The sequence below is a fragment of the Callionymus lyra genome, chromosome 7 (genome assembly GCF_982586985.1).
Source record: "Callionymus lyra chromosome 7, fCalLyr1.hap1.1, whole genome shotgun sequence".
Classification (NCBI taxonomy): Eukaryota; Metazoa; Chordata; class Actinopteri; order Syngnathiformes; family Callionymidae; genus Callionymus; species Callionymus lyra.
This window is the reverse complement of record NC_141824.1, coordinates 29,590,633-29,613,849: the sequence shown is the minus strand read 5'-3', so window position 1 is coordinate 29,613,849 and position 23,217 is coordinate 29,590,633. Positions and strand designations below refer to the sequence as shown.

Below are 23,217 nucleotides of genomic sequence, written 5' to 3'. Positions count from 1 at the left end.
CAAATGTGCCGTGATGAGACTGGTCTGTTCTCTCCGCCTGCCCGGGTGGAGACTTCTGAATGACATCTGGACAGGCGGCTACATCAGCACTCCTGTCTAACAAGCGGATTGAAGTGCGCCACAAACACACATATCACTGAAACAAGTGTAAGTAAACGTCAAAGGCAACTTCCCTAAAATCTCTGTCGGTTTAACTGAAGCTTAAAACAACATCACAGGTGCTCAGCAACAATGTAACAGCGAGCAACAGTTTTGTGGGAGACTTTATTGCCCAGGTGTGTGGACGCTCATACGTTGAAGATATATCATCAAAAGTCTCACGCAGCAAGCTGGAGTGATGATAATTTAAAAGGCTTGGTGAGAGGAGACAGCTTGTCTGAGAGCCCCGTTTCAACTCTGCAGTCTGACGTGGCGGCTCCGAGAGTCACCTTCAAATGCAGCTCCTTTGACTGAAGGCTTGATAGTCTTATAACCACCAGTCGGAATTATGATGCAACGGCTCACAACCCTACATATATCTGGGCTAGTGGCCTGACAGTGAGGTAAGCAAAACCGGCCTCGATCCCATTATGAATCTTGTGCCACTGATGTGTCGTCTGGATGTTTCATACACCATAATGGGGCTATTGTGGGGCTTGATGGGAGATTTCAGTTGACAAAAGAGAGAGTAAGAGAGTAATGGTCTGCCAGCATCAGAGATGATGCATATGCCAAGATGACCAGTGCGTCATGAAAGAGGGACGATAAGCGACAGTATGTTGTTAAAGGAACCCTTTTCACTGACACAACCGAAAAAAATCATTGTCTTTCTCACAGAATGTTAATCATTTTGTCAATAAACTTTAAGAAGCAACCCGGCTGTTTTAATTGAAGCGCTTAAACTGTTACATCGTCTGGGAGTCCAAATGGAAAAGAATCGTAAAATATTATGGCTTTTATTAAGTGGACTCAAGGCTTCAAGGAAAAATGGAGACAAAACTTTCACAATCGAACCCGTTACTCAAGTTTATGTAGCTTTTTGTCAAAGTAAAGATTTGTTGCCTTCACATCAATAGGACAAACAACTCAGTTTTATGTTTTTTTAACAATAACAAATAGTTTTTTTAGCTGAAGAGACTCAGGAAGTTAGAAAAGCGACAACGGTGAACATGTAGGGAGTGGAGGGAGTGAAAAAAGATGAAGAATCGTCATCCAGAGAGTTAGTCAGAGATTAAAAGAGGTGAAGAGAGTGCAGCCATGGTGGAAAAGGGGAAGCTTTAACAGACAGGAGTGAGCGATTAAGAAAGAGTATATCGAAGACAGTATCTTGAAAAGGTATTTTCTTTAGGTGTACCTAAAACTCCCACCAAAAAAAGAAAAATGGATTTATCATTTGAGAAAGAACAGAGTTTTTCTGTCAACTTAACAAGCGATTGTACAGATATTGTTAGTAAAAAGCCCTGACTCTAATAATACTAATAAACAAGTCCATTGAAATCAAGACATGAAAGCAAGACTTCATAACCCATGAACCAAGACTTGGTGCCAAAAACAATCTAAAAAGAAACATATCTTTTGAATAATCACCTACAATAAATTCTCCCTGTTAAGGTATGCCATGTGAAATGAGTGCTGGTGCTGTCTGCAATCTTTATTATTCCAATCAAACGCAGTATTGTTCTATAGAAATATACTCACTGCATTTAAACTGTAGCAATCATAGTAAAGTGTTCTCTGTTCAATAGGTTTCTCATTATATTCTACGACTCTAGAAGAACATAAAAAGGCGACAACAGCTAAGCATTAAATATGTGGACAGGAAGGAAACTGGTGCAATTAAATTCAACTGAACAAAGATCTAGAGCAGCCATTTCCAAACATGTCAGAAAATCTCATCGAAGACCGAAGTCAGAGCTTTCTCCTAATTATGTCACTTAAAATTACTGTGGAACTTTACTGACAGGTGGCTTCCCGAGGGACGTGCCAACTGTCACTCAACAACACGTCAAGTCAAATCACCATGAAAGTTCGCTCATTTATTCTGCCTGTGCTGCTAATCAGCAGATTATCAAAGTCAAATACGGCATTTATCTCCTTTTTCTGCCTGCACTCAATCAATGGAACGCTCGTGATTATTATTTGTGACAATCTTAAAAATAAACTTCTATTTTTGAAAATGAATTAAGGAGCTATCGGCAGGGTGTCATTTCAGTGTACAATTAATCTAGCCATGAAAAACAAACATTTGACATTGAAATTATTGTTCAAACATGGTCCATCTTCCTTTTTTTCTTAAACTAAGTCAAATATTTGTAAGAAACTAAATACAATTTCTAAGGTTTTTTTGATTTAATTTAATTTTTTTACATTTTTAGACATTCATTATCAAACATCACCATCTCTTTAAAAGGTTATTTACTTTTGGTATAATAATGGTCATACTTTTTAGCTTTTGACATATAATATAATATAATATAATACGTTTTAGTGGTACAACGGGTGGAAATGACACTCTGTAAAAGAACGTAGTAAAAGAAAGGAAAAATAACGTTTACAGCACTTTCTGCACCACAGAGAGTGACAGTTTGGATTCAGAGAATAAAAACTTCATGATTTGTTCCCTGTCGTTCTACAAAAATGTCCTGAAAAAAATGATTTTATTCATCATTTTTTGAGGTTGTTTTACAAACAATTGGCAAGATAATCAGACACTAACATTGTCTCCTTTACTAAGGGAATAAAGCAGCTCCACTGTAGGGAAACGCAAATGTATTTACTGTTTTCAATATGTTTTTCTTGATAGAAAAGACTGCTAGAGAATGACGCTCCTAAACTGGTAACATAAAGTCGTATGACTTGACCTCCTTAACAGTGGTATTCACTCTTTTGAGGGTTTTTCTAGTTTCTAGATATAGCTAAGTAGCTTTCATCACATTAAGATTTACATAAGAGCTTAAATATTATTTCAAGTCAACGACAGCCATTTTCAATATTTACATGAAGTCAAAAAATGGATCAAGTTATCTCAAATGTTTTGTCTCTAGAATAAACCTCAACGCTTCACTTCACTTTTCACATTTCAGTCAAATGAATGTGGACATTTTATTTTCTTTATAGTGAAATTTACAAACCTCAACAACCCACTGGGTTACAGGCTTGCAGCCTCGTTTCATACTTTCTTTTCTTCACACGTGGCCTATCTTCTACACATTCCAGCCTTGAGATTGGATTGATAAAAATGAAGGCCCTCTCTTTCTTAAGCACGTACACTTGGACACACACAGAACTGAGATCTGTGTCGAGGAAAACATCACATAATTCACTGCACTGAGCAACCTTGACTGAAGTTGCTGAAAGATAGCAATTAAACCGCATATTTGTTCCCTTCAATATTCATCCTACACACTAAGTGAAGAGTGATCACTACTGCACATCTCGTTTCTTATATATTGCCACTGTGGAAAACAATCTTTTGAAAAGGTTGAGTCATCAGCAGAATACTATTTTAAATGTGCTTTTTGGCTTCAATCAAACAAAGAACGCAAAAGTATAAATGAATATTTCAGTAAAGATGACACGGAAACAAGGGTGTGTCACCATCAGGGTTGATAAATCAGTCAAATTTAGAAGGTGTCGTAAAAGTTTATGACTGCAGCACTCATGAAGCTGTCAAAAGAACATCGCCTCAGGTGTGATGTAGCAGGTGCTGAACAAACATCATATAAAATCATCACACCATTATTGACTAAACGCCAATCATTCCTGAATAAAAAGTTGTGCACAAATATGTGTTTGTGAGTGGTTAAAAAAACAGACAGAAGAGGTCAGACTGAGAGAAGAGGTTAATTTCATGCCAGATGGTATTGATGTTTTTATTTTAGGTTTTTGGTCTCTGAGCTTGAAACTTTCAGAAACTACTTGCAATATGAGTGAGACACTTGAGAATGAACCTGTTTTTTTATGTTCAAATGATCTCAGCCAGGCCCTTCATATTTTGATAGATTATGCAGTGCTAACCTTCGCTGCACTGAGGACATTTGAATAAATGCAGATGTGAGAGATACTGAGGGATGAGGCTGATGTGTCAACCTGATGCGCAACTGCTGGCAAATGTGTGCGGAAAGCGTTTGACAAATGCGGTGAGAGATTTGAAGGTTTTAGTGTTGAGATATTTCCTGTAAGCACAGGTAGTTGACGGATTGAATATTGAATTTTAAAGACGGAGATCAGAGCTACACAAGCAGCAGCCCTCAGTGTGTGTGTGAGATTATTTCATTTACAGGTCATCTTTTTTTTAAGATTATTTCTTGGGATATAGATATTTAAAACATGACTATAATTGGGGCTTGTTTGACTGAGAACAAAGTCGTAGATATCCCACAGCTGAAATTGTTTTTTCCCCACACAGTGTGCACACTCATTAAAAGAAAGAACTTTACTGGCAGTAAAAACAAATTTAACAAATTTCACTGAACACACACACTGCACAGGGTTAAATGTGTTTATTTCCTTTTTGAGTTTCTATTTACATTTATTAGTTTTTCTGAATTTTGGGCTACATATCCCTTTACTGACCTAGAACTGTTTCATATTTTCCACAGTTTAAATATTAAAGGGTTAGTTCACAACTGACTAGTTACAATACTACTAGTAATAATAAGAAGAAGAAGAAGAACAACAACAACAACAACAATACACTTGGATTGACACTTAATATAAAAATGTAATTGAATTGAAATGAATATCCACTATAAGATAGGACTAGGGCCGCATGGTATATTGAAAAAATATCGAAATATCGCATTGTTTTCTTTCTCTAAACCCCCGCACTTCCCCTACAGTACTGCACGCAACTGCTACGTGCACACGGCTACATTTTTAGTTGAAAGAAAAAAACATTGCATCAATATCGATATCGCAATTCAAGACACCAATATCGAATATCGTACTTATTTACAATAGCGTGCAGCCATACTATGAACCATTTTTACTCCAACCTCTCAGAAACCACTGAAGTTTAAAAAAAATGAAACCATCCTCAGGTCCATATGTGTTATGTTTGACATATATTTGTATAATAGCATCTTCTAATGACAATGTAAAGTATCAAGAGAGATGTTAATATATGGATGTTTTGTTTTCTTGGAAACTGACTGGATCCACTTGAAACAGCTGATGTAGTATTTTGATACAGCGCCTTTATTTTCAATGGCCACTAGATGGTACTTTCTGCGCTTTAATGTTTGGCTCTTAAAAACTAGATATAAAAACCATCATGTAGTTTCCAAACTGAGAGCGCCACTTACTGAGCTCTGTCTAATAAAACCTCATTGACTCATCCCTAGCATCTGTTTCTCGTGGAGATTGAAGTTGCTTCCTGTACTTTTCCTCTTTTTAATGATCTTTATAAACAAATAAAAGTATTTTGATATCATTTGTATCAGTGAATATTCCATAATAGTGTTTCATTTAAAAAGAAGTTTGTAAAGAAATTCCAAAGACCTTAACTGTGTATTTTTGTTGTTAAGGAAATGTTACTAGTTTTACAAAATTACAAACGATTGAAGACAATTGACCATTTCAGTCGCACTTTAATTGTCACCAATCACATTTTCTTGTCTCATTCATATTGATTCCTCTGCCCTCCAATCTGTTCTTCAAACAGACTTTATAACAAAGTTTCCATTTCGTCATTAGAAATTCAATAAAAGGGCTTTGACAGAATGTTCCTGAGCGTGAGATCACAGCGGCAGAGCGAATAAAGCAACAATTTAAGCTCTTACTGAGAAACAATAAGGGCAAACCTTGGACGATGTGACATTTGTTGGCTTGAAGTGACAAAATGAAATCATGTACAACAATCCTATTACACATGCGTGCCATTTGACAACCCTAAAGTCTACTGATATTTGAAGCAGAATAATCCTCGTCTCTTCGTGTCCAGCCTGTTTATTCATGCACGGATCGTGATTCTCTCAGGCTTGGCTAAATCTGCTGCAATGCTGCCTTTGTCTCCGACACATACTTCCCTCACTAACTACACTATCTCCCTGCCTGTTCAAGCAAAGCTTTATGCTAAGTAAATCATTTACATCTCCCGAGCAGCCCATCTACATTTCCCAATAAAACCCCAAATTGATGGATGTCATCTTGTGTGCTCACAGGCAATAACTCCTGCTGAAACCAAATAACAATATGTTTTGGCTTCATGAGGTCTAGACATGCTATTCTTTTTAATGACATCCCGAGGCTAGTGCTGTTTACATTTATTGATATCTGTTTTTAGACCAGTGCCGGTTCGTCTGCCGCTGAGGTTTTCTGTCCACAGCTAAGTTTGACTAATGTCTCACCTCCTAATTGATGGTTTTGAGCCTCAGACTGAAGCTGGTGTTTATTTACTCACATGTTTGTACCGTGGTTGACTTTAAACAATGATTGTACAACACAATTCTGCAGAATAATAAAACATTACTCTACATTTATTAAGAACAACAAGTGGTTATTCGTGTTTTTGTAAAATGATTTAAAAAAAAAGTTATTTCAATTAAACTATGGACATGTTTTAGAAAATCGCAATGGATTTAGAACAGAACAGAACTTTATAAAACAGTGCCATTAAATAACTGAAAAAAATTGACTTTCACAAGAGCAGTTAGAAAAACTGTGTGTGCATCCCACATTGTTTTATGGTTTCTATAAGATCGCTAGCATTTTAACAACTCACTAACACTGTCATCTGTGGTCTAGTGGGTCGAGTGGTAAGAGAATAAAACTCCTCCGCAGTTGCTGGTTAGATTTCCAATTTTTTTGTGACCAGTTTTTTCTCGATTGTCTGCAGTATTTAATTTATTAAATATACTATTGTTTATCCTTGGCAGCAGAATGCACCGTAAATATATATATAAAAAAAAAACATTGAAGGAATTTCCAAACTAGGGTTTTCAAAAATATCAATACCCAAACAAGTATTGATACTGATAAAAGACATTTAGGTGCGTAAACAATTACTATATTAGTTACTGATGTTATCCCGAGTGTCCTGTATTTATTTAGCTTCGGGTCGGACTGTAAGTCCACCCAATATGCAGAATGAAGCAGAGAAAAGTCCACTTGCAACCATAACCTAATAGGCCTTAAAGAGACATCTCTACCACTGATCAACGGGATCAGTTGTACTTATTATTGATTTTCTGGAACTCCTGTTGTGTTATCAGTTTTATCTTGACCTTTAAAGTATATACTTTATGAATACTGTTTTGATTGTTTAAGCGCTTTGTGACCCTGGTCTGGAAAAGCGCTATATAAATAAAAATTACTTACTTACTTATTTGCACTATATGATTGATTATTTGTTATTCTTTGATTAATATATAAAAAATAATCTTAGTTGCTTATTTATCTTCAGTTCAACATTTAAAGTATTGGATAAGAACTATTTTAAAGGTACGCCAGTAGAAAATTTGAATCAAACAACATCTCATATGATTAGCAAACCATATAAAAATACATTTCTTTTTCTATTAAATTACTGGCCAAGTTGGCCTAAATCAGCATGTCAGTTTCCTTCGACCTGTTTCTCTCCTCTCTTATATACTGATATTTAGACTGTAAACTTTGTCTTGCAAATACTTGTACTATGTATAATACTAATATGTTATAATACTACTACTACTACTACTACTACTACTACTAATCATAAGAAGAAGAAGAAGAAGAAGAAGAAGAAGAAGAAGAAGAAGAAGAAGAAGAAGAAGAAGGATAATAAAAAGAAGAATGAGGATTGACACTTATTATTAAAATGTAATTTAATTGAAATGAATATCCACTATCCACTAGGATCCATTTCTACTCAAACCTCTCAGAAACTGCTGTTATTGTTTGTATAAGTAAAAAAAAAAAAAAAAAAGAAGCCATCCTCAGGTCCTTATGTGTGTTATGTTTGACATATATTTGTACCATAGCAACTAATCCAATTTTTTAAGACAAATTCACAAGATTTGTTATCAACTTTGGGATACAAAACTGTCATATGTGAGTCTGTCTACCTCAGTTTGATTTTAGCCTGCTTCTCTTTGAGGTGGAAATTATTTTTTAAAAGCATTTTTGAAATGTTGGCTTCCAACAACCATCTGTATTGGTTCCTGCACATTTAATTCACCACTTATCCTCATGAAATACACAATCTGTATATGCAATCAAACGTTGTTTTTTCCCAACTCAATTCATTCCTTAGAATTTCTTAACGTTTCAATCTGATCCAAAGTTTTTTGATGGACTGATTCCACCTCTTTCTATGTACGCCACAATCAGCATGTACTTTATATGAGTTGATTGAATACTTGAATCTACATAAAAGTACCATAATTTAAACTTGCACTTGTCCATGAAGCTAAACTCAATTTCACATGTTCGCTGTTGGTTCTTGTGAAATTTGGACGACTCAAAAGGAAGCTGTAATCAAAGATTGTCAGGGAGAAATGTTAACAACCAGAAGCACCACATCTGCTTTTCCCCTTCATTTAAAGCAGAGCTCTTCTCACGCTGGCATTCAGTGAAGTTGTTCCCCCAAGAGGGATCTCAGCCGGGATACTAGAAGTTGCAAGTGCAAACATTCGGGAGGCTAAATAAACTGCCAAAAGCACTTCGAGTTAAGTATTAAAAAGCAAGATACTGTTTTACAAAGTCATCATGCTCTGGGTGAGATTTGAAGTTTTTTGTGATGCATAATACATTTTAGTTAGTAGTATCTGTCTTGCTCAGAAGCATTATATAGAACTGAAGTGAAACAATATAATGACACAGAATTAGAATGAAAAGAATTCCAAATGTTGAAAAATAATAAAAGTTCTGGTTAATTTTTCTTATAAAATTAAATCCACATATTTTTGTATTATTTCATTTATTTCTCACGTACCGAAATTGAAAGTAAGAAAGCTTTAATGCAACCAATATTTTTAAAGCTCATATTAATGATCTGCTAGAAAACAAAACATCCCTAACAGGAATTTCACTTTTAATTTAAGAACCCATTTTGCATTCAAATACAGATATATATGTTTCTCACTTTTAGACAATATAATAGAGAATATTGCCCTCATTTCCACAATTACAAAAATCTTCTGTTTTTAATTTCTTTTTTTTTTATTTACATACCTTCTACAACCACAAATCATTTCCATTCAAAAGTTACTTGCACTGCTCAATAACCGTATAACAATGTTTTAATGTAGTTTGGAGAATTTCTTTTATTTATTAAAAGCAAAAAATATATTTTTAATATTGGGAGAAAGCTGGAGAGATACTAAAACAGTATTTATGAAACTGATAAAGTTAACATTAAAAAAAAATGATCCAAGCAAACACAGCAGCAGAGAGTCGGGCAAAGTCCTGTGTTGAACAAACAAAACGTGTGGGTGAGCTGCCTTGTTTGAGGTGTTCTTTTCAACTCGCAAGTATATGAAAGATGTGTCGGATCAGTCACCTACTGCCATGAGGTAACAGAAAACACAGGCAGAAAAAATATATTTTTTACAACCAAAGAGAATAATTGTCTATTTTAAAAATTGTGTTGAAATATATAGATATTAATGTACTATGTAGCTAAGATTAATTTTTAATAGGTTCATTGTACATATAAAAATGTACATACATATAAAATATATTTTAATACCAAAGAAATCAAACACATTTTATAATAGGCACGTGAACTAAAAGTATTGTCAAAACATGTAGTATTTAAAGAGAAAAAACAAGGTGTTTATAGTAATAACAACTTTCATGCTTATATATTTAAACTTGGTGGCCTTGTAAAACTTTATCTTTGATCTTTTCATCTAATATAATTGAAAATAAAAACTATGATTTATATATAATAACAACATTTATAAAAATATTATTTAAATAAAAGAATATTTTGTAGCGAAACTGAAAAGTAGACAAGCAAAACAAAGAGGAATTGGATTCTATAGTGAAAGAAAAATGTAAGGTAGGAATGAGTGACTAGTTTTTATATCATATCTCAGATTTCTTTTAACTATAATTATTTACAAAAGTGTCTGTTTCTTAACCATGAAACATCTATCTTTGAGTCACAAAGCAGAAGAAGAAGAAAAAAATGTGGAAGAATAAACATTTGTTGAAATAAACGCTAAATGTTAGCGTTTTCAATAAAACAAAAGCAGATATAAACTATATTTTTATACTAAAAAGCATAAAACGGGTTCTGTTTAAAACAAATATGGAAATGTTTCAGTGAATTATGCAGAATAATATGTCATGAAAATTGTAAGGACTGTGAAGTTGTCAATATGAGACACTGCTATTTTTATATTTTAATATCTTACACAGGTAACAGGACTTTGAAAAAAACAAAACAACTTTAAAGAAGCCAGACTGAATTAATTGCATCAGTGTCAGTCAAATAACATTTACATAGTGTATGCAAATATAAAAGCTCTTCCAGAGAAACACGTTGACACACTGGTGGATCAAGGAACAAAGAACAGAATTAACTTCAAATCTGAGTTTAAATCTGACAAGTGGAATCGGCTTATCTTGACAAATGGATAACATTAAAGAGGTACAGCTCAGTTAAGCATGTTTTTCTCTAACTAAATATAGCAGAAATCACAGCTCGTGGAGATTTTGATCGACAACGACGCGGTAATAAGATCACAGCAGCAGATTTTGGTCGTGGATTCACAAAAATGGGCCACGCTCCAATCTGTTTCCAACTCAGCTCTATTATCCTGAAACACTTTCTAAAAACAAGTTTAAGGGGATAACAAGGACACGAGCGTGAGCGAACATGACGCTGGACCAGCGGAGAGTAAAGACTAAACTCTTGTCTCTCATTTGAATGCAGTTTTGTCCAGTGTCAAAAACCAAGACAGAGACAGTGGACACAGAAGAAGGTCAAAACAATTTCACTCGAGGGAATAGTTAAAAACAGAACTACGGCACCACCTCATCATTTTTCCGTGCCCCCTGAACAATATATAGGAAGACACATTTTTAGGTGGTACATTTATAGACATGTTCATAGTGCATAAAAAAATCAAGAAAATATGCTTTTTTGTGTTATATTTTACATCTGCCTACATTTTTTGCTTTCGAAGACTTCTGGTTTGAAAGATCTAAAAATATTAGCGACATTTTCACATCTTCGATAACTTAGAAAGGGTTATTGTTTATTTCATAAATAGTGTTAGTACTTATTTCTTTTTACTCTGTGAGAAGCCGGAAAGGGTTATTTGGTTATGTGTGGCTTCCTGGAAAACAACACATTTTTATGTATGGTCAGCCCTGTTATGGTCACACTTTCTGTGACGAACTAACCTCAACCCCACTGCAGGGAAGGGAAAAAATATGTGTCCCTCACAGTAAAAAGAAAATGGGGACCAGAAATAGGGTGGGACAATGAGGATTCATTTATCCAAGAAAAAACATAGCGATTACAATATTAATTTACATCTGCAAGACATTTAAATCAAATTAATTTTAATATTTTGTTGCATTAACATATCAAAACTAAAACTTTCTTCAGTCAGAGAAAGATTTAAAGATTAAGAAACATGTCATAAATGTATGGTGCAGGTGTTTTATTTCCTAAATTAGTCATTAAAATAAAAACATAGTTCTCAATTAAATTAATGATCTACACTTGGCCACTGACCAGTTGAACAGATAATTGGGTGTAGGTTTTGTATGATCCTGTCTTGGTTCTCCACCTAGCTTCACACAGTTCTGCACACACACATTTGGAGGTCAGCAGGACCGATCTCTGGAAGGCTTGAGCTTCTCTTAAGGAGCGAAACGTCCCTGAACAGATCGACTACATTTTCACATTGACCACTCCAGAAGGTTTTCCATCACCCTGGGAAATGTGCAAAATCTGAATAGCACAAACAAAAGACTTGAATAATAATAATTTAAAAAAACTCCCTTTTCATTTAATTGTGTGTGACATGACAAGCTCAGTCTGAGAGAACATGGTGTGATAGCAGACATGAGATGATGATATTTTACTAATCGCTTAATCACTCACAAAACTGTAAGTGCTGTAGACACAGTTTCGTACTTGAGACATTAAAAAAAAACTTTGCAACAATAGTAATCGGATGAGTGGCAAGTTCACTCTTATTTTGAAAGTCAATGTTTTATTTTTGTTTGTAGCAATGAAAACACCAGTAAAGCTTCGTGACACACATACCAACAGCTCTGGACATCCAATCTGAACATGAAATCACCAATGTTGGCTCAAAACCCACAGCTGCCTCAGGGTGGATTTAAACCAGCAATCTTGCCAGGAGGCTGCAGTACTTACTAGGGATGTAAGAAATTCTCGGTACACTTGATAATCGCAACGTATTTCTGGTTTCTGTATCAGTAATTCAACCAGAGTGGATCCTACTCAACAAACTACTCAAAAGTTTGCTTTTCAAAACTACCATCGACATCGCAATATATGGTATTGTTTCCCTTCTATTTTGATACATATCATAGTGCCAATATACACCGATAGTACTAACCACTATCTCCTGTACTGCCCTGATTATAAACTAACGTTGTTCAATGATGTTGAATTAGTATCTCTATATGGTCGTGTGTTTTAGTTCACCAGGTTTAGCTATTGGCTTTCTGTCTTTGGAGGCCCATATTTTTCCTGTTATACAATCACCTGCCATCTCAAATGTAAACAATGTGACTTTGAGTTTCCCCTTTCCATTAGCTCTATTGCCTCCCCGTGTCCATCCGCAGTGCAATGACTCAAGTATGAGGCGTAATCAATAGACTTGTGGTTTGGGTGAATGAGTCTCAGCGCTAGGTTTGCACAGTCTTGATCAGCCTGACAATGACAGATTATGGTGCTGTATCTGAGAGTAATTAAGACGGGTCTATCGCCACGCTGATAATTCAGAAGCGTGATGCCCGGAGGCAGGCAGCTCCAACCTGTCAGACAACAGCTCTATCGAGCAGCTGCTACATTTTCTGCAGATCTACAGAGAGAATTTGATCATCGTGCTTTCTGTTTGTCATCCCAGTTGGGCAAAATATCCCTGACGAATGGGTGCCACATCCAATCCAGCAGACTGCCCCTCTTAAGTAGCCAGTTTCTCAACGTCCTACTTCGGATTTTGAAAAATGTCATTTTTTCGTATGGATTGCATAAATCGACGAATATGGGGTCACTGTACATAATTGTCATGGCATAGTTTGTCAGCATTAAAAGGCAATATAAGATTCACTTTTTTATTCAATCTTTGTATAACCATCTCAACCCATACAGCCGCACCTCATATAAGACCGATATTCTCAAACCTTCTTTGAGATTTTTGGCTTCATTCTGTTTTGGTAATGTGCTCTCTAAGACTTGTTATATCCTGCTGTGTAAGCAAACAATATATCATTCAGTCCGCATAAATGCATTTGCAAACAGCACTCTGAGAAGAAAGCGAGTGACTGATTACATGGAATGGTGTTAAGCAATATAATAGCAGTCTTAAAACTCGCCATGTGTAAGCAAAATATAAATCAGGCAGGACAAAAGATTCTTACTTTCAATTTTTATTTTTTCATCACAGATTGTAGCACACTTTTTTTCTTCCTATTGGCAATGTAAGATATGTTGACAAGTGTCCTGTTTTGCATTGTTGTGGCTTTGCAGTAACCAGTGCGATTTTTCTGGCGGTTCCTTCCACAGCTTGTAATGGACTCCGGGTTGTTGTTTATCGGACTTAGATCAGCTCACAAAGAAAGAGGTGCAATTCTGCTCCTTCTTGTCGGTGATGAACGCAGCAATTGAACTGTGAAGCTGAAAGCTAGAAATAAGGCCTTTTGAGTACACGTAGTGACCACACATTGTTTAAAAGTTAATTCAGACAATTTCATGAACGTGGCGTCTTGTTGGGAAGGTCAAGAGAAATCTATTTTCAACCAAATATTTGTCAGCAGCTGCATTTGAACAGGTGTGTGTAAAATTTAACTGGCACTGAAATATGCCACCTGAGTTAGTACGTCTGATCAGCGTTTACACAACAGTTTACCTACAGTATATCAAGAATAGTTCTCTCTCTTTCACAGCCAGTGACAAATGTTTGGCTGAATTCTAACTCGACAAACTAATGTCATATGTGAGGTTTATTGTTTCTAATCATAGCAGAAGCAGACATATTTTTTAAGAAATGTTTTCATGGAAATGTTGTCACTTATGGAAGGAAGGTTGTTATTTAGATATAAACACTTTTTGTGTCCTATTTGTAAATATTGGCATTGATCTATAAAATCGCAATATTATCCACACACCTCATTATTACCACCTTAAAGTAGGTGCGACACTATATCTAAATCCCATCTGAAACAGTTAGAAATGGCAATACTGATTTTATCTTTTGGCTCGTGGGTAAATAGGCTAAATAAGAGAATAATCAGTACATATTCCATAAGCACCGCAGGCCCTCATTAATCGAGTCTTGCAAGGACAACATTTGCAGAAGAAATGAAACTGTTTTACTAAGGAAGCTGACATCCTTTCATTTTGAGGATTCAGTGTAATTTATGTGGCACAAGTGAAAGCCTCAAATGGAAACACTTCAAATACCTATAAAAGTTCTCTCTTTTCGATGAGAAACCGTCCACAGCAATTTTCTAAACAAGCCTTGTGTGATTGCAGAATATTCCAGAGTGCTAACCACCCACAAAATAAAGTAGCAGGACATTTCACCTTTTTGTGGTTTTGGTTGTTTTTGGTGGTAAAAAAAACAAAAAAACAATTTATCTAAAACTATTATACATACAGGTGATGTAGGACTTGACTTTGACTTGAAAAAAAAGGAATAAATGTGATCCGGGTTATGTAAGCAGTGTTATCGCTAACTTCTGAAAAAGTTCATTAAAAGAAATGCAAAACAGGTTTTCCCTTCCCTGTTTTGAACCAATTAAAAACAAATTTAAGTAATGAAAACAAACACCACTAGCCTTGACTAGTAAAGTTTGGTGGTCGAAATCTTGATAATGAACTAGATAATGAAATTCCAAAAACTTTTTTTACACAGCTTTAATCAGTTGGGTTGTCAAAGATCTAAAAAGTTAAGTTTTAAAGTTACAACATTAATGTTTCATGTGATCATATCACTACATTAAGCCAAATACACCAGAAGTCAGTGGTGTAAAGCGTACAACATTGCAACTGAAAAACACAAGTGAAGAAAAGTTGACAGTGAACATGAAAACTAATTGGAAGTGAAGAATTGATAGAAGTTATGGAAGCGAGGGCAGACAAGTGTCATGTTATTGCATAAAACTAGCTCGTAGTTCAGCAATATTTTTGCAGCCAGACATGATCTACCGGCTCTATTTCTTCAGAAATATTTTATGATTGATGTTCTGAAAGATTTTAAAAAGTGAGGTATGAGAGGGAATTAAAAAAAAGTTTCTAAGCGATACATTTTTATGTTAAAATGAAAGCTCTATGGATTGAACCTCCTCTAGCACTCTCACTTTTGAGGGCATCATCTGCAGTGGTATTGCTTAGACAAAGAGATGAATTGTCATCCCGATGATACATGATGCTCTATAACACAAGATGATAACTGCGGGAGATGGTATGCGAGGAATTATGGAGGGTTTTAGCGATATTGCCAGTGGCAGTAGCTGATGTCTTCATGAACGAAGAACCGACTTCACCAGAGCCTTAATGGTGGCTTGTAATTGCTCCATCACCCATACTAATGTGCACTCTAGGCCCCTTTTCAAAACAAAGCATTGCATTTCCATTTTTTTCATTGTGAACTTGATTGTTAGCATCTAAGCAAGCCAACAGAGGCAGGTCCATCCAGGGAACAGAGAGAACAATGTCATATTCATAGGACATCATTTCTCCTCCTCATTAAAACTGCACAGTTATGAATGAAAGCTTCTGTCCTGACAATCATAAAAGGGTCTGTCATTTGTCTGTTTCCACTAATTGACTGTTTTCTACATTTCAACACAGACAGACACTTTTTGGATTGTCCCCAGTATGTCATTCAGCTTTGACACCACAACACACAACATGTCCTGAGGACTTTTTTCCTACCATATTAAGTGCATGAATCAAAGTCATAGTAAATGTACAGCAGGAGACTGCTCTGTTCGCGACAGAAAAACTGTTCGGAAGCTTCTGGAAGAATTTACAAAAGAAGTTGTACCACAGCAATATTGTGAGTCTTTTCGGAAGTCAAGTGGACTATTGATGACCTTCCCTCTAGTTTCAGAACACAAAAGTGTCCTGCTATGGCAACATACAGCTAACATCTATTCATCTACAGTAGCAAAGAGTCTGTGAATGGAGTATTAAGTGACCTCTCCAAGTTCTGAAAAATATAAACGCTGTTTCCATGGGATTTGTGTGTGACTGGAGTAGAAATGGATTTGATTTTAAAACCAAAGCGTCAAAACACTTGTTCTTTACTGTAACAGCATAGATTGAGGAATTATTCAAATACATTTTATCCCGATTCTAGCATTTTTTTTAAATAAAACATTTACAAGTTAAAGACATAATTTTAAATGTATTATTAATATGTCAAAACGCATAAAGAACTTTTCAAGGTTTATACAACTTTGTTTTACTCAGTTCAGTTTAAAAAAAATAATAATTGAGATAAGTAGAAAATCTCTTGAATGTAGCCATTAGCACAATTGTTGATGCAGCTAATGGCTGTGTTGGCATTCCTTAGCTCGAAATCCGTCTATCCATTTTCAAATGTTTTTTGAGATTGAGTCACCAGGGCAACAGCCTCTAACTTTTCTGCCATCCTATAATCCAATTAATAAAACTAACAGACATCATAATCTGTTTTTAAGAATATCTCCACTCACTAAGAAGCTTAGAAATCCTAGACATGTTCCATGTTCAAGTGCTGTGTTAGAAGTTTCAGTTATCAGGGAAAGAAAACTGGCCAAAAAGAGAACTCGTTTTTCATGCTGACTGTAGTGACAGGGTTGGAGACGCTTCAGTTTTCACAACAGCTTACACTCTTGCAAATATACTCAGTTCATAAACAGTTGGGGAGCCAAAAACAAAACTGAAACTGTTTCTCGCACAGTCATGCCTTCGCAACATTCAAATCCTTTGTCTTCCCTTTCCTGATGCAATGATACAATATATCCACTTTTCAAGCACCATCAGCAAAATCTCCATTGGTCCAACTCGTTTACACTGTGATTAGCTGCCACCCAGTAAAGTACTGCCATGCATTACCAGGCAATTAGACTGAGGCTTATTAAGCAGTTGAATGTAAATTTAATGAGCAATAAATTCTATTTCTTTAAATAGAAGGGTATATTATTGTTTCAAATGATCCACTGCAGTGCTCTCAGTGTACGAAGAATGAACGCTAGCTGTGTAATACATTTTGAGGACATATTAAGTGCAGTATTACATTTTATTTTTGAAGCACAGCAGCCGATTTGTTGCTTCTCACCAACACATAAGAAGGTAGGGCAAGGAATGGGACTGTAACACACAGGGGAAAATATGCATAATCCGTAAATTAATTTTATATTTACTGAAGCCAATGAATTCAAATGACTTTGAATCCGCCAGGGCACAAAAAAATACAAAGATATACTAACACCAAGTGCATTACAGGATGAAAAATAAATGGCAGCAGGAAACCAAAAGTCTCTCAAAACATTAAAGCAAGCAAAGGCAGTTAATTAAAAGCAAATCTTATCTTAGATTTGAAGGTTGTTTGCATTGTCTGATAATGTAGCACACCTGGAAATGTGTTCCACATTTAATCATGGCAGCTAAAATTAGACTAAGTTTGGAACTGATGAACATATCTAAATATCAAGCAGCACATCTGAAAATCTGACAAATACATTCAAATCGCTACAGAAGCTTAAAGTTATACTCATAACACTTGGGTTTTGCTGCAGCTCTCAGTTTGTTAGAAGTTCAACGTTTCACTCATTTCTGTGTTCTTCTATACTGGATAACTATGCCAGGGCTCCAAAACTGCTCCCAAGCATTTGCTCATATGGCTCAAGTACAGAGGCTACCTTTAGAGGCTTTTACAGCAAAAGAGAACTGCGCCAAAAAGGGACCTCATATTTCAAATGTATATAACAGTTTCACTCTTGCAATTACATTGTTCTGACAGTAGGGGAGCCAAAAATAAATGTATTCATTGTCCCTAGTAACATCTAGATATTACATTTAATACACAAAAAGAGTTATATGAGTACGACTCGATTTTAAAAACCTCTCTTCTAGCACATTATATATAATTGGTTTTTAGGGTTAGCAAGTAGGCCATTCGTATTCTAGTAGTCCGGAGCTGCTTGCGTGCAAATCTTAATTGGTATTGGCAAGCACAAAATCAGCAAACACTTGCTCTCCACAGGACAGACGGGTAAAAATACATGAAACTAGCAAATAGCCTTTGGGTAATTTTGTGTATACTGTGCTGAATGAATTCTCAACAAGGGCTGTAAATTAAATGCCTGCATGAGAACATAAAATCAAACAACACCTTTCTGTGCTGGTGATAAGCTGATTCTACTTCTTACAGTTAGAGAATGTATGTTTAAACAGCAGTACTTCCTCCAATAATCCAGCAGCTGGTTAATTTATCTCACATAATAAAGTTTTGTTTCCACTCTCAAAGTTTACTACACATAAGTGTGAAGAGAAATAATTGGGAAAATACAAACAGAAATTGATTGAAGTGTAAAAAGAAGAAACTCAGGGCTGAATATAATGTGTTTTGTGTGGCAGCAGATAGATATTTTAATTTGGTCAGACACCATTTCTAAATGTTTGGCCCTTTGACAAGTTAATGCCCAATATATAATAAAATAATGTCTGATTACACTTCTACTGGATCGACTGCCATGTCAGTTGTTGTTTAAAAGTTGAGAGAGGATGATTAATTCTGTATTGATTTGGACATATAGCAGATTAAAGTGATTAATCATTGTTACGAATGAATTCATATTTGATATACATCCAGCTTTTAAACTGCTGCACCGATTGGTCTTTACAAAGAGTAAGGCAAGTCCAATTCCATTTGGGGCCCTTGATCAGAATTAACCTTCAACGCTGTAATCCTTGAACTGTACAATTATTCTCTAGGGTGATTTTGAATGAGATTTCATTGACAGTATCTTGCTCATGCCAGTCTTGAGTTTTATGCTACTTATGCGGGTGATAACTCCTATTTACTGGTGATGGGTTGATGAAGCCTCATGAATAAGCTTCATAGTGAAGACCAGATGGTTTGAAAATGGTGCCAGGTTTCATTGAATTAGTAGATTAGAACCAAAGATTGTAAAGCAGAGCGTTCCATCTTGAAGCCTTTCAGAATGTAGACCTGTATCATGATACATTGTCTTCACGACATGTATTGAACTTTAAGGGTATTAAAGCAGTGGTTTCTAAATGACTTATGGGGGAACAGAGGGTGAGCAACCAGTAATTCAGCAACAATGGTTGGCCCCAAGGTTTGGGCAAATCATATATCAAATATATATAATAGGCTGCAAAGAGAACACGTATTGTGTTATTTTATTTAGGACTTACATTAAACAAGCAATGTGAGGGATATATTCAAAGCCAGAGAATAAAACTGCACACTTGATACCTTGTATGAGCATCTGGCCTCCCCCCTGAGACAAGAGCATCCTTTGAGCCTCGGAGTAGAGTCACCAGTTGTTTCCAATGCACCTACTCAGGATGCTTAATGGGTCGGGGAAAGGTTTGCCCGGAATGACTCCCTAGCTTGCATTACCAAACACCAGACAAGTGGTTGAGATGAGTTTACCGTCGACTAATAGACAAATCGACACATCTTGAGGGCAAGGCAGCATACTGCAAGCAGATTCCCGGCCCGTTTTTAAAGCCAATTTCCAACATACGCTGCCAGAAAAAAAGACATCTTCAATCACTCACATTGTCACGAGCCAACTGGCAAGCGAGAACTCCTCAACAACTGTACGTTTCCTTCGGTTTCTCCGAGATCCTGTCCTTCAGCAGTGGCGTGAGTCTTCGTGACAGCACGGTATCGATCCACTTCAGCATCGCTCACTCCTGACGAATGACTTTCAACTGGAAATGAGTTGAATTATGCAACCTTCTAAAATATTACCATCTGATATGGCGACAGCAAGCCAAGTCCCAAAGGACTCCGGGAAATACTGCTAAATAGATGCTTTGTTAGAAGGCAGGTTCTATGATAAGTAATTATGAGTAAGAGATGTATATTTCAAAACTTAAAAGATGGTGGATTTGATCGTGCTAAGGGCCAACCTGGTACGTGGCAAATTAAAGGGAAAAAACAGTCACAGCACACAAATACCTGCTGGTTTGAGAACAATAAGTCATTAAAACATTGAATAATAAAGAACTCTGTTCCATAATCTATTGTATGAGGCATTATTGCATGTGACTGAGGGGTTCATTTAATTATTGTGACAAGGAAATGCTGTTAATGTCACTCTTCTTAATTATAGCTGTGGAGATAAACGTTGCACATGATATAGAGTTTCTAATTCCAGCATCCCAGTAAACCTGTTTCATGCGGTAGCAGCATCATTAATATAGTGTCTGTGACCGATTTTCCATTTTAAACTCTAAAACTCCTTCTTCCAAACAACTAAAAATTTTAGACATGTTTGGAATTATCAGGAGCAAACCAGCACAGATATGTAACCAACCAATATTTGATTTCTCTAATAAACTATTTACTTATTTAACATCACACGTCATACTGATGTCCAAAGGGGACAATTATACCAATATTAATGAACACCTGTTGGTCAAAGAAATCTAGACAAAGATACTGTACTGAAATAATAAAACGAAAATAAATCTTTATTTTACATTAGGACGTTTTACATATATAATCCCTATTTGGTGCGCTCAAGTAGTGACTATGATATTACTGCAAAATACTTCAAGGGATCAGTTTGATACACACTTGGCATGACTCACCAATAATACCCTACGATAAATCCTGAACTGGATTTCTATGAGTCACTGATTCTGATTCTTCACCATTACTTATAATTTAACGGGGTAATAACCAAATATATACATTACTAGATTTCTTATACGAGGGAAAACGGGAAAAACAAACTTAGACAAGATTACAATCTGTAAAACCCCTCAAAAGAAAGAATGGTTATAAGAAACGTATAGCTACCACTAATAGACTTATCTGCATTGTTGTTAAAGCCGATGTTTTAAGGATATTTACCTGACATATAAAGGTAAAAATTTATAATGAAATACTTATGTAGCAATGACTGCAATACACTGGCCACTTGTCCAGGCTGAAGCAGAAAGAAAATGTTTTCTGCAAACCTTTGAATGAAATGTTTTACAAATGGATGAACAACACTGTTTACCTATTCACCTTTGGTATCATTTCTTTAGATCATTAGTGTGATTGACTGGCAACCTTTCCAGGGTGTCCCCAGCATCTCCCATTTTAAAAGTTAAAAAAAGATGAATGAGAATTAATTATGGCAAAGCTGGGTCACATTTATTTTTTTTGGAGGGTGAATGTTTTTGATGCTATATGAGTAAAAAATAAAAACTATGATCCAGTCGAACTGGTCACAACTGTTGCTGTGAATTAAAGCCCCCACACGTGTGTAGTGCACCGAGGAAAGATTTCCAGGCTTCCACGAGCTTCATGGAAATATGTCTGTGGGGCAAATTTCGGGGAATTGAAAACACAATATTGAAAAAAGCATCCGTGCTCCAACCGTGGAGGAATGACGGAGAGCAACCGGACTGCGGTTCCGACTCTCTCCGGTGTTGGACCCGAGAAGTCCTCGATGACTCGGCGTGTGTGGATCTGTCTGCAATGCGTGTTTTTCGACATGAATGAGCGTATTTTGAGAAGCAAAACAGCGCGCGTGTCACTCGCTCCGTGGCAGGAATCCTGTCAAATCTCTTCATTCAACTTCCGACCATTTCGCATAAAAGCTATTGTTTCAAATCACTTTGAGATCAAGCGTGAACAACAGAGAGATGGAAAAACATCAGAAAGAAGCTGGTGAATAAATTCCAAAAACCTGCATGCGGTGCCAAACTGAAAGTGATGCTGAGATTCTCCCTGTGCGCGTCAGGCGCGTAAACGCACCACAACTTCTCCCTTTTTCTACACTTTAAGATGCGATCCACAGACACACGGCGAAAAACACAAGATTCCAAACTTACCTTTGAGGAGAAACGCCGCTGAAAGGACGAAAGTGGTGAGAGAAATAACGAGAGATCCGCTCCCCATGATCGCCATGTTGGACACCTGCTTGAGACTGGCGGCGCTAAATCACCTAGAGACGGCCATGGGATGGAAACACACGCACATGAGAGGCGGAGGGAGGGCTCGAGCGGGGAGCCTTCTATTATATTGGCCCGCATTATATTCTAACGACACCAGGGTCTGTTAAAATATTACAACCAATATTGCAGAAATACCTTTACAAGATGTCCAGACACTGAGGATGACCGAGGGGACCATTAACTCACCACATACATTAAGACACTTGACACTGTCAACTCTATTAGTAGGTTTTCGTTGGTTAAAAAGTGTATGTTCAGAGTCCAGCCCAGGGGCCATTAAATGTAATGGTTTTGCATTTTCTTTCTTTTTTTTGCTAGCCACTACATTTATAAAATTCGAACCACCTGTAATCAAAACATAATCATTTTTTGTCATGTGGAATTCCAGCAATAAAATACAATAATCCATTTTATTCTAAAGGTACTGGTTTTAATGACTTTAATTTCGAACTTTGAAAGTCGGATTTTGTAAAAGAAAAAAAGAAATTCAGCCAATTAATGAATACATTATTGTAACTGAAGGCAAACATACTTTCTATTAGCAGTGTTTCAAGGGCAACTAATGTGTTGAGTTGAGTGTCTCTTAAATTGATCTTGGACCTCTATTGTACTCATCAATATGCTACTCTATATATATATATATATATAATATATACTCATCATCCCTTTCCTTTGAAATAATTATTAAGCCCCGCCCACTGAAACCGCTTTTTTTTCTGGAATTGAAATCTTGTTAACCATAACCACGCCCACTCGAATGTAATTGGTTAGTCATCAAAGTTTGTCATGCAGCGTCATCAATACCAGAAGTGTCTAGCTACAAGGGACTCGTTGTATAAACTAAGCTGGGCGTGATTAGAGTTGGCTGGAGGAGTAAAGCTTATTATTACATTCAGTGG

General features: G+C 36.2%; 1 protein-coding gene across 3 annotated transcripts in view; it reads right to left on the bottom strand.

The window, feature by feature from the left end:
* cadm1b (cell adhesion molecule 1b) overlaps positions 1 to 22,401 on the bottom strand; it is a 169,514-nt gene extending 147,113 nt beyond the window's left edge. For all 3 annotated transcript variants that reach the window (XM_087796490.1, XM_087796492.1, XM_087796491.1), the window contains exon 1: positions 22,196 to 22,401. In XM_087796490.1, coding sequence (XP_087652616.1) covers positions 22,196 to 22,271 — 76 coding nt within the window. In that variant the 5' untranslated portion in view covers positions 22,272 to 22,401. The remainder of the gene's footprint in view (positions 1 to 22,195) is intronic.
* Positions 22,402 to 23,217: the final 816 nt, after the last annotated feature.